This window comes from Sycon ciliatum, chromosome 12, assembly GCF_964019385.1.
Source record: "Sycon ciliatum chromosome 12, ocSycCili1.1, whole genome shotgun sequence".
Lineage (NCBI taxonomy): Eukaryota > Metazoa > Porifera > Calcarea > Leucosolenida > Sycettidae > Sycon > Sycon ciliatum.
The window spans coordinates 9728025-9742328 of NC_088654.1; the positions used below are offsets into that span (position 1 = coordinate 9728025).

Genomic DNA, 14304 nt, shown 5'->3' on the forward strand with positions numbered 1-14304 from the left:
AGTTGTGATATCGTGCAGACTTGCAGCAGGATTTTGCGAGATCTTCTTCCTTCCAAGTAAAGTGTTGAGAATGAACCACTGGGCACGTGGATTGCGTCGATGGTCATGCAGTTGTTGCTGGAAAAACGCAGAGCGCTTTTTCTTAGTAAGCAATTTACATTGCCGTCTAAGGCCTCTGAAGTTCTGGACAAGACGTGCACAGTCTGGGTGTTTGATCATGGCACGGTGGGCACGTTTTCTTCGGAAAAGCAGTTGACGGAGTTCATCATCGACCCAGGGTTGCGGCATCTGTTTCCTGGTAGCACGTACTTGTACCAACGGGCAGTATTGGTCTAGTGAAGAAGTGATCTTGTCCTGCAAGCTCTGGAGATCATCGTTGTGAGTTTGTAAACTGTCCAGTTGTTGAGCTACACTTGTCTGGAATTCACAAATAGGTAGCGTACGAATGGGTGGTTTGCGAGTGTAGAAGTGATGTTGGGAGCGTACGATTGGTAGTGAGGAGGTGCATAGTTGTACAGTTACAAGTTGGTGGTCGGACACGTCGCACGGTTCTACTGAGCAGGTATGGAGATAGAGGTCGGTGTGTGCTTGACTATTAGGTGAGATGTATTGCAATGTATTCGGTACTAGGACTAAGTCTAGAGTGGATTGGCTGGGAAATCTCGTTGGTGCATTGACTATGTTACGGAGGCCTAGATCATGACAATATGTTTCCAGATGGTGGTAATGTGGATGTTGCCTGTCTTGCACATTGACATTGAAATCACCAACCACAATAAGAGTAGACTTTGGTGGTGAAGACTGAAGTGTGTCATCTGTCATTTCGGTGAGCTTCTGCCAGAAATTGACTGTCTGTGTAGGAGGGCGATATGCACAGATGACTGTCAGTGGATGTTGTGGTAGGGAAATGTGGACAGAGAGTGCTTCAGTGTCATGGGTAAGACTAATCATTCTGCTCTTGAATTCGTCACGAACATAAATGCATACTCCTCCGCCTTTCTTGCATGATCGGTCTAAGCGATGGAGATCATATCCAGGCAGGTGTATACAATTGTCAGTTACAGCATCAGACAGCCACGTCTCCGTAACACCAAGGACATCAATGTTATACTTATGCAATAGGGAGGAAACGTAATTCAATTTACTAAAAAGACTACAAATGTTGATGTGCGCAATTACAAAGCATGAGGTGGGAGCAGTTACAATGCATGAGGTGGGAGGCTGGGGTACCCTAGCAATATCCTATTGGTCTTTTAGGAGACCTTCAACTTCACTGGGGGTGAGGCTCTTACCGTTCTGGGTTATTGTGTCCTTTGGTAGATGGCATATAATGCCTTTAGAGCGCAGGGCCTTGTACTGGGGTACCAAAGCACGTCGGCGTTCCTGTTCTCCCCTGGTCAGGTCGTGTGACACGTACACATTTACATCATGGTGCTTGGCCCTTGTCTTGTTGCGCATCAGTTTAGCTTTGCCATGGCTGGTGAGGGTGGCGCGCACCAGGCGCGACTGCTCCGTTTGGCGTCTTGGAGTGATGCGCTCCGCCGAGAGGATATCACTGGTATCCAAATCCGGCACCAGGTGAGCAACAGTACGTTTTAGGTCTTCACCTGTGTTCTCCGTGATCCCGCGCAGGATCACATTATCAGCACGTCTTCGCTGTTCACTGGCCTCTTCCACCAGGTCCCGTATGAGGGAGACATTCGCTGTGCCGATTTTGGCAGTACCTGCCATTTGTTGCTGTTGGGTATCAGTGGTGGCGTCTGGCTGTCTAGACGTCACGTCATCCAGCTTCTTCTCAAGTTCCGTAATGGCGGAACGAGCTCCATCATCTATTTTTGATACATTCTGTACCTGTCTCTCAACAAGGCCTTTCAGTTTGCGTGTCTCGGCATTGAGACGGTTGAGCTCGATAGCGTGCTCCGCGATGAGCTTCTCGGCGGCTGTGAGGCGTTTGTCTAGAGCCTGGACCAGTTCTTTTCCGATCGTCGTGAGGTCTGCACGAATTTCTTGCTTGAAGTCTGCGAAGAGCACTTGTAGGTTCGCCACCAGATCCTGGTGCGCACAGTCGTTTGCGCTAGCTGTTACAGGAGCGCTGCCCAATTTGCGGACCACTTTCGGCGCGCCTGACTGACTGCAGGTGATATCAGTGCTCGCGTCCGAAATGCAGTGCAGACTTTCCGTCGGACTTTCAGGCTTACGCTTGCCGCAGAGGGGCTGAGGGCTAGACCCACAGGACACTTCTGATTCTAACTCACTAGACCTTCTCTTTCTTAAGCTTGCATTCAGTTTCGGCGGGGACAATGCCCCCGACACACGACCAACAAAATCCTTAACTGTCTTTGACGCCATCATGGTTGAATATTACTTATTAGTTTAGTTTACATCAATATCAAATTCAAATAGTTTTATAGCAGGGTGTCGTTGCCTCCTCCATGATCCATCATCGACCCAGCGACTGCGTGGATGCCTGCAGCTGCAGTGAGGGTGTGGCAGAGTACTCTACTACTCCCTGGTTGCAGTCCTAGTGTTGCATACTCTGGTGGACGTATTGCTTGGAGAGAGAAGGAGAGAGTTGGAGATCGTCCGCGATCGGGGCCAATGACTCGTTGGGAGACGGATTCGGAGTTATTCCCTCACCAACTTAAACGATGCAGTATTGCTTGCGAGATCTCCAGAACGTACAGTTCATTGGCAAAGAAGAACAATATGAAAACTGAATACCAAACGGCAACCAAACAAAACCAGAACTCAGTGCAGAAGTAGCACACCAAACTCCAAAGCCATCACCATGCAGGTTCCGCCAAAGCGGAGGGTCCGCTCGCAGTTTTTTGGCGTAGCGAAATCCAAACTTTCCGCCAAAGCGTAACTACTTTTTGTAGGCCGCGGTCACACATGAAACCAGTTACCTCTGCACCGCTTTTGCGGAGGCGAAAAGCGTAGCTACCGCAGCCGCTTTGGCGGAACACACGATGCAGCGGTCACACATACAGGGAGACTACTGCCTAGTACTGGTACTGCGTTCCTCAACGCTCCGCTTTGGCGGAGGGAATGCAAATGCAGCACGTCCTATGAAATTTTAGAATGATGTTATTATTGTCCGAGTTGAAGCGCTAGCGACCTTCGCTTGTACAAGTAGAGCTATCGTGGATCGCTGACAGGCTGCTGAATGTCTCCTGTCAAGTACACTTGTGGATTTGGGGCACATTCACAGGCGGCCCAGTACGGGTGTATTTGAATATTAGTTTAGTTTACATCAATATCAAATTCAAATAGTTGTATAGCATGGGTGTCGTTGCCTCCTCCATGATCCATCATCGACCCCAGCGACGGCGTGGATGCCTGCAGTTGCAGTGAGTGTGTGGCAGAGTACTCTACTACTCCCTGGTTGCAGTCCTAGTGTTGCATACTCGTGGACGCATTGCTTGGAGAGAGTTGGAGATCTTCCGCGATCGGGGCCAATGAGTTCGGAGAGGGATTCTCTCACCACTATCCACTCATAACGATGCAGTATCGTTTGCGAGATCTCCAGAACGTACAGTTCATTGGCAAAGAAGAACAATATGAAAACTGAATACCAAACGGCAACCAAACAACACCAGAACTCAGTGCAGAAGTAGCACACCAAACTCCAAAGCCATCACCAAGATTCACCATGCAGGTTCCGTCAAAGCGGATCCGCGAAAGCGGAGGTTCCGCTCGCATTTTTTTGGCGTAGCGAAATCCAAACTTTCCGCCAAAGCGTAACTTACGCCTCCGCCGTTGCCGAGGCAACGGCGGAAGCGTAAGTTACGCTTTGGCGGAACCGCCAAAAAAAGTGCATGTGTGACATGCATCCTTGTTATTCTCCATCCTCATTCATGTCATCCTTGTTATTCTCACTCCGAGCTGTGAGTACCCTGGGTGTCGGCGCAGTTCAGCACGCGTAAAAAGTCTACACGCTCCCTGCTACCACTACCAGCGCGGGTCTTGAACTCGGGACCTCATGATTCGCAGGCAGGCCTGCAAACCAATCGGCCATATGCGTTGGTTCAGACTGCATGCAGAACAAAAGACCACGGCCAAGTGTCCCATCGTCCCGAGCTACGCGGATCATTCAATCTTTCAAGTGCATTTTTCTGCACTGTGCAGTCCCACACACATAGCACTTGAGAGTTGCGGATCCGCTGCATGCAGCGGTGTCGCAACAGCGTGTATCACCATAGAAACTGCGAGTAGCGGAACTTCCGCCGTGGCGGAAAATTCAAATCCGCTCGTACCCCAAAATTTTCGGAGCGGATGCTCGATCCTGCGGAAGTTCCGCTCCTGCGACACTCGGACATAGTGAGCGATTTTTATTGCTGTTTGATTTCACTTTCGATAATGAAGTGGACAATTGAATCAGAGCAGCTACTGCTGCAGTTGTACGTTGAAGTGAAGACTCGCTTTGACAAAAGAATGAAGAGGGACACAGAGCGGTACAGGTGGATGGCCGAAAAGCTGAAAGAGTCCGACGTGGTCGGTTTTCGCATCTGACGGCTCGTATTTAATATCTCAGACACACACATTTCCGGGTTTTTTTCGCTGGTACACAGTGTGATATGAGACTGAGCACTTTATTTTTTTGAATGCCGCCCCAAGGTGTTCTATTATTGGAGACTGTGCTTATATTAGGGATAACGGTATCAAGAGTGCATAACCCCCCGGCGGGGAGGGGGGGGCATGAACTCTTGCAAATATGGATGTTTCGCCATGTCCGACAAAATGTCTTGGGCTGCGTTGAGTCATCATGGTCATGGCGGCCGGCTTTTGTCACACCACCTAGGACTCGTAGTAGGAGTACCTGATACAACTGATCCGAAAGATGAATGAAAAAGGCCGCCCGCATGCATTCAAACAAGAACAAAAATATTTTCCTTGAATTATTGCTATTTTAGTATTAGTAGCTGCGGAGGGTCGCTCAGATCGAATAGCTTCGATTCCAGACATCCATATGCCGATTCGCCGGGGGGAGTATAGAGGGTGAAAAATGGAAAGATGATGATACCATTACAGTACTAGCAGATTAGTCATTCCTACTTGCCACCCAAATGATTCAGAATGATCATGCCACGATTTCGGAATCTGTGTACATGCAATTTCAATTGCAGAGCCACCATAGCTATGTTCGCGCTCTGCATAGTGAGTGCACTGAGCTGGAGAGCAATTTCTCCCAGTACGTCCAGGTTGCTTGACAAAGCGCTGGACGACGAGGTGGGGAGTCGGCTGAAAGAGGAATATCGGCAGCAGCAGCGAGAGATCTTGCAGTCACCTACCAGCCAACGGGTGGAACACTCCGCACCGCAGCCGGCCACAACACGCAGCGCAACGTCAGCAGTCCGAAGCATGCCTCAGCGAGCCAGATCAGTAGCGAAGACCACAATGCAGGGCAGTACCTCTCTCCGAAGTACTCCTGTAGTTACATCAAAGCCAGCACATGCCGTGACACAGAGATATAACCAGACCCTGTCAATCACCTCAGCCTCTGCCTCTTCATCAGCTGCACCAAAGAAGAAAATCATCACAGCTCCCACTGTACTTGTGGATGAGAAGACGGGGATTCGTCTGGGCACCTTCCTCTATATGGTATTAGGCGAGGGCGAGCCTCAGAAACGGTGGTTGGATCGAGCGAGCTGGACAGACGTATACCTGCTCTACGTAAGCTGGAAATCTGACGTGACTGTACAGCTCCAGGGGCACGTCTCAGAAACGTTTCGATACGTATTCTATGCTAAGTCGACATGGACTTCGTCGCGTAACCACATGGCAAAGCTTGGACATCAGTGGGAACTCGAGCAGAAATGGCGCTTCGAGTATTTCGTCTTTTTTGACGAGGACGTATTACTGGGGTATCGCACGCCGGAGAACCCCACGAAAGTTGTGTTGGATTTCCCGAATGACGACACAGCATTGCACAAGTTCAACGAAGTGCTTCTCCGAGATCGGCCCATGAAAGCGGGGGTCAGCTTCAACGAATTTGACTGGAACAAGAAAAATCTGCGTTGCCAGAGCCGATGTCAGGCGGACAACTTGGTAATGGCGTATCATCGCTCAGCAAATCGTTTTCTGGAGCCATACACCACACACTTCGATAAAACGAATTGGTGGCTGTCTGCTTACATTCTAAACATGTACATCTCGGTTATTGGCCCTGAATACTGTGCCAGTTACAATGAAATAGTGGTCGATCGCAAGACGCAGGTGCATAACTACAAGTATCCGCGCAATGAGCTGATGTGGGATGATGCTATCATGTTTGTCAACCAGTGCCTTTCTGAAGGAAACTTCTCCGATTTCAGTATCGACTCTAAAATCACAGCCGTTAGAAAGCAAATACAAACTTCACTATCTCGGGAACCGTACGGCTGGCCTGACTGTAAACGCAACGCACAAGGTGTAAACTTTGGCGAACTGCTGAAATCTAAGACCAGCTTTCCACAGACTTGCAGGTAAATGATAGAGCCCGATAGAGAATCCGAGAGGTACGTGTGCGTGTGTGGGTGGGTGTACGTGCGGTTTATTTGCGTACTGTGATATGTAGGTAGGGTGGTGTGTGTGTGTGTGTGTGTGTGTGTGTGTGTGTGTGTGTGTTTGTGTGTGTGTGTGTATGTGTGTGTACACGCACTGGCGAGCGGGCGCTCGTGCGCACGCGCAAGAGAGAGAGAGAGAAAGAGAGAGTGGTGGGTAACACCTTTTGTATTACTGTAAAAGCAGAACTTTTCGGTGGTGTTTTATTTTCGGTAACTTCGGTGCCGACAATTTTGACCGAAAATAAAACGCACTGAAAATTTCGTTACAACCGGAACTGTATACATGTAGTACTAGTACACTTACCTGGAAAACTGGTTTTACCGAAAATTTCCCTCCACCGAACCGCCGATTTTGGAGAATACTGAAAATATTACACCACTGAAAATTTCTGCTTTTACAGTACTTTGTTATTTGAATTCTCTCGAAGCTGTGAGGAAGTATTATTATATCTTTAAAAAGATTAAGTTAGTGTGTTAGTGTGTGTGTGTGTGTGTGTGTGTGTGTGTGTGTGTGTGTGTGTGTGTGTGTGTGTGTGTGTGTGTGTGTATGTGTGTCCCATATGGTGGAGTGGTATGTGCAGTCGATTTCCAATCGAGAGGTTGCGGGTTCAATTCCCGACGATTATGGTCGCACACGGCTTTCTTCTCTTTCTCGGACTCTTCCTGACTTTTCTTTCATTCTCCTGGGTGGTTACCAACAGCCAGTGTATGCCGGAGTATGTGGTGTGGTGTGTGTAGAAAAAATGGGAAAAATGAAAAATAGGGATTCACTGGCCAGAAAAAGTCACTTCAAACAGCTGTGTGGTGGATACCAGGCTAAAAATAGTGGCGGTCAATTCATCAGCCTTGCAAGCTGTTGAATGGTGTAATCCCAGCACAAGTTGCTATGTCTAACATACATGTAGCTGTTCGCTATCATCGCTTCCGCGATGGGCATGTCTGAGGTCTGAGGTGCGTGTGTGTGTGTGCGTGTATGTGTTTGTCCCATATGGTGCAGTGGCATGTGCAGCGATTTCTAATCGAGAGGTTGCTGGTTGGATTCCCGACGATTATGGTCACACGTCTTTCTTCTCTTTCTCAGACTCCTCTTGACTTTCTATCATTCTCCTAGGATTCTGGGCGGTTACCAACAAAAGACAAAAAATCGGGATTCACTGGCCAGAAAAAGCCACTTCATAGCTGTGTGGTGTACGAGGCTGAATAGCGGTGGTCTATTCTTCAGTCTTGCAAGCTGTTGAATGGTGCAATCTCAGCACAAGCTGCTATGGCTTCTGCTGTAGCATCGCCTCCGGCGATGGACGTCAAAAGGTCCAAAAGGTGTGTGTGTGTGTGTGTGTGTGTGTGTGTGTGTGTGTGTGTGTGTGCCTGTGTGTGTGTGTGTTGGTGTGTGTGTGTGTGTGTGTGTGTGTGTGTGTGTGTGTGTGTGCCTGTGTGTGTGTGTGTGTGTTGGTGTGTGTGTGTGTTGGTGTGTGTGTGTGTTGGTGTGTGTGTGCCTGTGCATTAAGGTTTGTGAACATGTGTTGTTTGGCGTTACTCCTCGTCGAAGAGAGCAATTATTGCAAAATTTGCTCACTACGTTGTTTTACTTCCTTTGAAGTTTGTGGCATTCTGAACTTGATAAATTATCACCTTTTGGTGGGAGTTGTTATCTTTTTTTTTTATCTTTACGCTATATGAGTCGTATCCTTCTCCCACTTGATCAATTCTACGATTCTTGAAGAGGAGGGAACGAACACATTCAACACCGAATAAGAAGCGTCTTCTTGGCTGCATGTGTGAAATGCGTGGACGCTCGCGATCTTACCTTCATTTAAAATGATATCCGTCTGCGACCTCTGTTACTAACGTTACTACGAACAGTTAATAATTAGGGGTGTGCACTGGCAGTTGGGTACCCATGCTACACATGAGGACCTTGCGTAGTCGGGTACCCCTGCTGCCCATGAGGACCTCGGGCAGTTGGGTGCAGAATAGTACCTGAAAACGCGAAGTCGCAGATGACATCATGTACAGTGCATGTGTACAAATTCATGTGATACCATACCCTGCATGTCTAGTATATTGTCTACCCAGTGTGTAAGGGAAGGGGTGCATTGTGGTGTTACTATGGAAACATCATGGAAACATCACCCGATCGAGTACCCGTGGAAATCATTGTTGTGATTTGCTTTCAAGCAATGTGCATAATCAGTAAATTGATGTTGCTGTTTTTGTTTTTTGTTTTTTTTGGTTTCCCGTTCTCGGGGCCTTCTATTCGGTACTCTTTGTAGTTGTACTTCGGTACTGTTGAGCTATCCGAATTCAAATAAACACTAAAAAAATAATAAAATATTGCTGGTGATCATTTGGATGCTGGGAGCTTATCATGGGAAGTGGTATTCCTGCCTGCAGAAAAGATGTCACTGCTTCCACTCTGTGAAAAATGTTTTCATCTGAAACAGCTCACATGAGGCCAGTTCCTGAGAGACGATCTCAGATCGAGATCCCTCCCATTTGCAGGAATCCTGAAAACACGTGGTCAGAAGTTATTTTGCCGCTCTACATCCTCTGCTTGCCGCTGGCTGTCTTCTTCTCCAGATATGCAGAGGTTGCGTGGCCGAGACAAATGGTTCAAACCCCGGGCCACAATACTCTTCTTTTTTGATAGCACTTGACTGTAGGCCTTGCCTTACAATCATCCACGACTAACTGTACGTGCTTCACCAGGAAAGTAAGACACGCGCTGCTGTCGTGCTGAGCACTCCAATCGACTTGGTACTGCGTCCATGAGAATATCTAGTTCTTTTCGAGCCTGCTGATCGGCAAAGGCAGTTATTCGGAACAAGCTCTTTCTGTTTATAGCCGCTCCTTCATCTAGGTCCAAATTTATCAATGGATCAGTGTTTACTTCAGTATCGCTAGAGATACCGTAAAATCTCGCCAGAGCGCCCCTACCTCCTCGACGCTTCAGGTGGGGAGGGGCGGATGGGCGAGTCCTACTTGCCGCATTCAGTGCTACATGAAAAAGTACTCACCCTACGAAAACTTTACGTGCATCTCGTACACCGACCAAAGGTCAAGAGCCAGGGGTCGAACAGACCCGACAAAACGCAGGGTTTGTGCGATCCCTGGTCAGGAGGGTGGGCACTGTTGCGTACATTTCCAACGGGGTCGAGCACGCGTCTGCAGTTCAGTACGGCATCACAGACTGCGACAGAGTCATACTCGTACGAGGATACAATCAATCAATCAATCACCCTGACAAGAAGTCAGGGAGGGGCGGATGGGAGAGACTCTGGCGGGATTTTACGGTACATTTACCTGACTACATTGCTACATACCAGGGAGTAGTAAATACGTATTTTACTACTCCCTGCTACATACAGACTTTATGTAGCAACGGCATTACATGTATGTAGTCAGGTAAATGTAGCATTAGCGCTAAAGTAAAGGTGTTACGTGTCTACAAAATCACAAAGTCATGTACCGGTGCAATACAATCATGGCGTTGCACCTAATAACTTATGGCTTAGCCAAAAACCTGAAATTTCCAGACATTCCCCTATGAAACTCGTTATGCCGCTCAAACCTCACATAATGCTTGTCTTGTTCCTGTCTAATGCTCTAATGCTCAGGTAGTCTCATAATGCCGAATAGAATAATAATATCTTGACTAGTTTGAGGGAAAGACATAAACGGGAAAAGTCTGAAGAAAAAATTGACTGTCACCACCAGGACTCGAACCAGGGACCCTCGCTTGTAGCTAGCGATGCTCTAACCACTGAGCTATGGTGTAGTCGTCATCCCAGCAGAGACTGTTCAACATTTTCTTCAGACTTCGTAACTCACACTTCCTGTGAATCCTGTGAATCCACAATAATAAAGTTTAAAAAAAAGAGAAGGAATACATGAGAACGAGTTATGCAGCAACTACATGTATCCACGACTGTAACAAGATGATTATACTGTCAGAAAGTGCGATAAGATGGCACAAAACTGACAGGCTACTGAGACATTCAGCGACCCCAGATCTACATGTACATGTAGTTCTAATACTCAATCTGCGGACAGCATGCTGTTTCGTTCTTTGTGAACTCATCAGCGCAGCACAGAGGAAATGAGGCCGAACCTGATAGCAATGAAAATAAAAATTTCCAATCAGGCCCGAACGTACCTTGCCAGAGTGCTCAAACTGACAAGTCAGTGAGCTCTGCGTAATGCAAACAGCAAAGGCACTACCCCACACATCTCCAGTGCGCAAACCAACAGCCTTCCAACTTGGAACGTTCATGGTTACGTGGGACCGAACGCACTTTCTGACCGTTCATCATCTTGTTACAGTCGTGGATAGTTGCTGCATAACTCGTTCTCATCTGTTTCTTCTCTTTTTTTACATTTATTGACACTGGCTCAGTATCCGATTTAAAATAATAATACTATATGATGCGGGCATTATCCGCTGGACTCTACGCCGCATGCGGCGCAACGATCCTGAGGGCGCCGCCGGGTGCGATCGATTGCATCGTAGGTCTACCCGGGATATGGGATTGTGGTGATGCCTGGAATGTACGGGAATGTATTGGGTCTGCTAAAACGGGGGGGGGGGGAGTTGGCGATCGTCCTCAGTTGCCAGTCTCGCTTCCGTCGAGTGGTAGTGTTTTCTGTTCCTTGGTATTTGCTCTCCGTCCGTTTTTCTTTCTTTTTCTATTTCTCTTTATTCCCTTTGCTTTCTAGAATGGCGCTGAGAGGAACCCGTGCTCAATTGGCTGCCGCGGCGGCTGCCCCACAACCTGCTGTTGCCTGTGGTCCCGTCGGAAGGGCTCCAGCTCCTGCTGTGGCTGCTCCTGCTATGGCTGCTCCTGCTCCTCCTGCTGCTGCTCCTCCTGCTGCTCCTCTTGCTGCTGCTCCTCTAGCTGCTGCTCCTCTTGCTGCTGCTCCTCTTGCTCCTCCTGCTCCTGCTGCTACGACACATCAACTGTGATCATGGTGATGAGACCAATCATCACGGCAGACTAGACTGTCGTTGCCTAGCGCCTGCACTCACGATCACGTCAGGCTCGCTCAGCCCCGCTGCCGAGCGCGCACGTGACCCTCGAACGCGTCAAGTCAGCGCGGGACCCGGCGCCGCTGGGCAGTGCGAAATCAGATTATCTCTCTACACTGTAGACTACTACTACTAGTACTAGTACTACACCATACAATAATTATGTATGTAACTTTGTTGTGGCCATGGAAATCCGGTCGCACGTACGTCTGCGCCTCTGCGGCCCCAGGGCGCAGGCCATGCTGCTGTGGATAAGTAAGTGGTACACACATGCATTTATGCGCTGCATGCAGCGCTGGTCGCATCGGATCAACAATGACTGGTCCATGCTAACTGTGCACTGCACGCAGCGTTCTGTACGCGCTGAGAACACCGGCCCGGTCAATCGACTGGATTTCCATGTCCGCTACACTACAGACCAGTACTAGCTATGCTGCGAAGTGCGATGCCGAGACTGGAGACTGGACTGCACTGGAGAGCCGGCCGGATAAAATTATCACGATCTGATTCTGATCCGAAGATCGAATGAAAAAAGGCTGCGCGCAGCAAACAAGACCAAAAAAATCAATAATAATGAGGCGTGTAAAACAAATCATTCATTATTCTTGTTCTTTTCTGTATTTTGTTTGAACTAGTGCGTATAGTATTAGTAGCAGCCTGTAGTATTAGTATTACCATTGATTACAGTACCAGCAGATTATCGGTAGTCGTTCCTAGTCCTACTTGCGGCCCAAGGCAACTGATCCAGAATGATCATGCAAGCCGCTATTTTCGTTCTTTGCGTGGTGAGTGCACTTAGCTGGAGAGCACTTTCTCCCAGTACGTTGCTTGGCAAAGGGATGGAGGACCGGCTGGTGAGTCGACTAAAAGAGGAATATCGGCAGCGGCAGCAGCAGCGAGAGGTCTTGAACTTGAAGTTGAAGTCACCTACCAGCCAACAGGTGGAACACCCCGCAGCGCAGCCGGCCACAACTCGCAGCGCAACGTCTTCTCCGAGATCGGCCCATGAAAGCGGGGGTCAGCTTCAACGAATTTGACTGGAACAAGAAAAATCTGCGTTGCCAGAGCCGATGTCAGGCGGACCACTTGGTAATGGCATATCATCGCTCAGCAAATCGTTTTCTGGAGCCATACACCACACATTTCGATAAAACAAATTGGTGGCTATCTGCTTACATTCTAAACATGTACATCTCGGTTATTGGCCCTGAATACTGTGCCAGTTACAATGAAATAGTGGTCGATCGCAAGACGCAGGTGCATAACTACAAGTATCCGCGCAATGAGCTGATGTGGGATGATGCTATCATGTTTGTCAACCAGTGCCTTTCTGAAGGAGACTTCTCCGATTTCAGTATCGACTCTAACATCACAGCCGTTAGAAAGCAAATACAAACTTCACTATCTCGGCAACCGTACGGCTGGCTTGACTGTAAACGCAACGCACAAGGTGTAAACTTTGGCGAACTGCTGAAATCTAAGACCAGCTTTTCACAGACTTGCACGTAACTGACAGAGCCCGATGGAGAATCCGAGAGGTGCGTGTGTGTGCGTTTGGGTGGGTGAGTGCATGCGCGGTTTATTCGCGTACTGTGATAATTATGTAGGTATGGTGGTGTGTGTACATGTGGGCACAAATGTGTGGTTGAGCGGGCAAAGCCGATTGCTGAGCAGCGAGGGGCTTGCCACTGTGGAGATTGTGGGCGTTGGTTTCGAAGCAAGGGAGGTCTAGCTGTTCACTGCTTTTCCGCACCTCAGCCTCCCGAGCCCCGGCAAGTCTATGTGCAGGATGCCTGCTATGCTGCGCACTGTGCTGTGTGTGCCCGCTGCTTTCGGACTGTGCAAGGCCGCGGTCGTCACCGGTGCTCGAGGACTGGCCCGCTGCCCGACTGCCCAGCAGCGTAATTCGTTCCGTCATGTATGCGTGTGTTCTCGCCGGTTCCGTTTGCTCCACCATCTCCGGCGTCATCAGGCTGCGTGCTCCATCTTCCTGTCTGATACCCCTCTGGGGCCCATGTGACCCCTGTGGCAGTGGCTCTACAAGACAGGACAGGACAGGCGTGTGTGTACGCGTGTGTGTGTGTGTGTGTGTGTGTGTGTGTGTGTGTGTGTGTGTGTGTGTGTGTGTGTGGCGAACGGGCACGCTCGCTAGAGAGAGAGAGAGAGAGAGAGAGACAGAGAGAGAGAGAGAGTGGTGGGTAACACCTTCTCGAAGCTGTGAGGAAGTATTTATCTATAAAAGATATAAGTTAGTGTGTTTGTGTGTGTGTGTGTGTGTGTGTGTGTGTGTGTGTGTGTGTGTGTGTGTGTGTGTGTGTGTTGGTGTGTGTTGGTGTGTGTGTGTGTGTGTGTGTGTGTTGGTGTGTGTTGGTGTGTGTGTGTCTGTGTGTGTGTGTGCATTAAGGTTTGTGAACATGTGTTGTTTGGCGTTACTCCTCGTCGAAGAGAGCAATTATTGCAAAATTTGCTCACTACGTTGTTGTCATTGTTATCTTTATAATTATTCCTTTGAAGTTTCTGTCGTTCGGAACTTGATAAACTATCACCTTGTGGTGGGACTTGTTATCTTATTATCTTTAAAGCTATAATGAGTCGTCTTCTCCCACTTGATCAATTCTACCATTCTTGAATAGGAGGGAACGAACACGTTCGATACGAAATGAAAAGCATTTTTTTGGCTTGATGTGTGAAAATGCGTGGACGCTTGCGATCTTACCGTCGTTTAAAATTATATCC

General features: G+C 48.5%; 1 protein-coding gene across 1 annotated transcript; it reads left to right on the forward strand.

Annotated features, from left to right (window-relative positions):
* The first annotated feature begins 4899 nt into the window (after positions 1 to 4899).
* Positions 4900 to 7916, forward strand: LOC135828607 (uncharacterized). Its single transcript, XM_065341034.1, has 2 exons — positions 4900 to 6464; positions 7543 to 7916. Exons 1-2 carry the CDS (start codon positions 5077 to 5079, stop codon positions 7562 to 7564), a joined length of 1410 nt encoding a protein of 469 aa, XP_065197106.1. The 5' UTR covers positions 4900 to 5076; the 3' UTR covers positions 7565 to 7916.
* Positions 7917 to 14304: the final 6388 nt, after the last annotated feature.

Bases quoted from the DNA above. Each gene is read 5' to 3' on its own strand.
- LOC135828607 (XM_065341034.1), top strand. From the start codon at position 5,077: ATGATCATGCCACGATTTCGGAATCTGTGTACATGCAATTTCAATTGC. The intron at 6,465-7,542 runs GTAAATGATAGA...CATATGGTGCAG, and splicing joins AGCTTTCCACAGACTTGCAG to TGGCATGTGCAGCGATTTCT.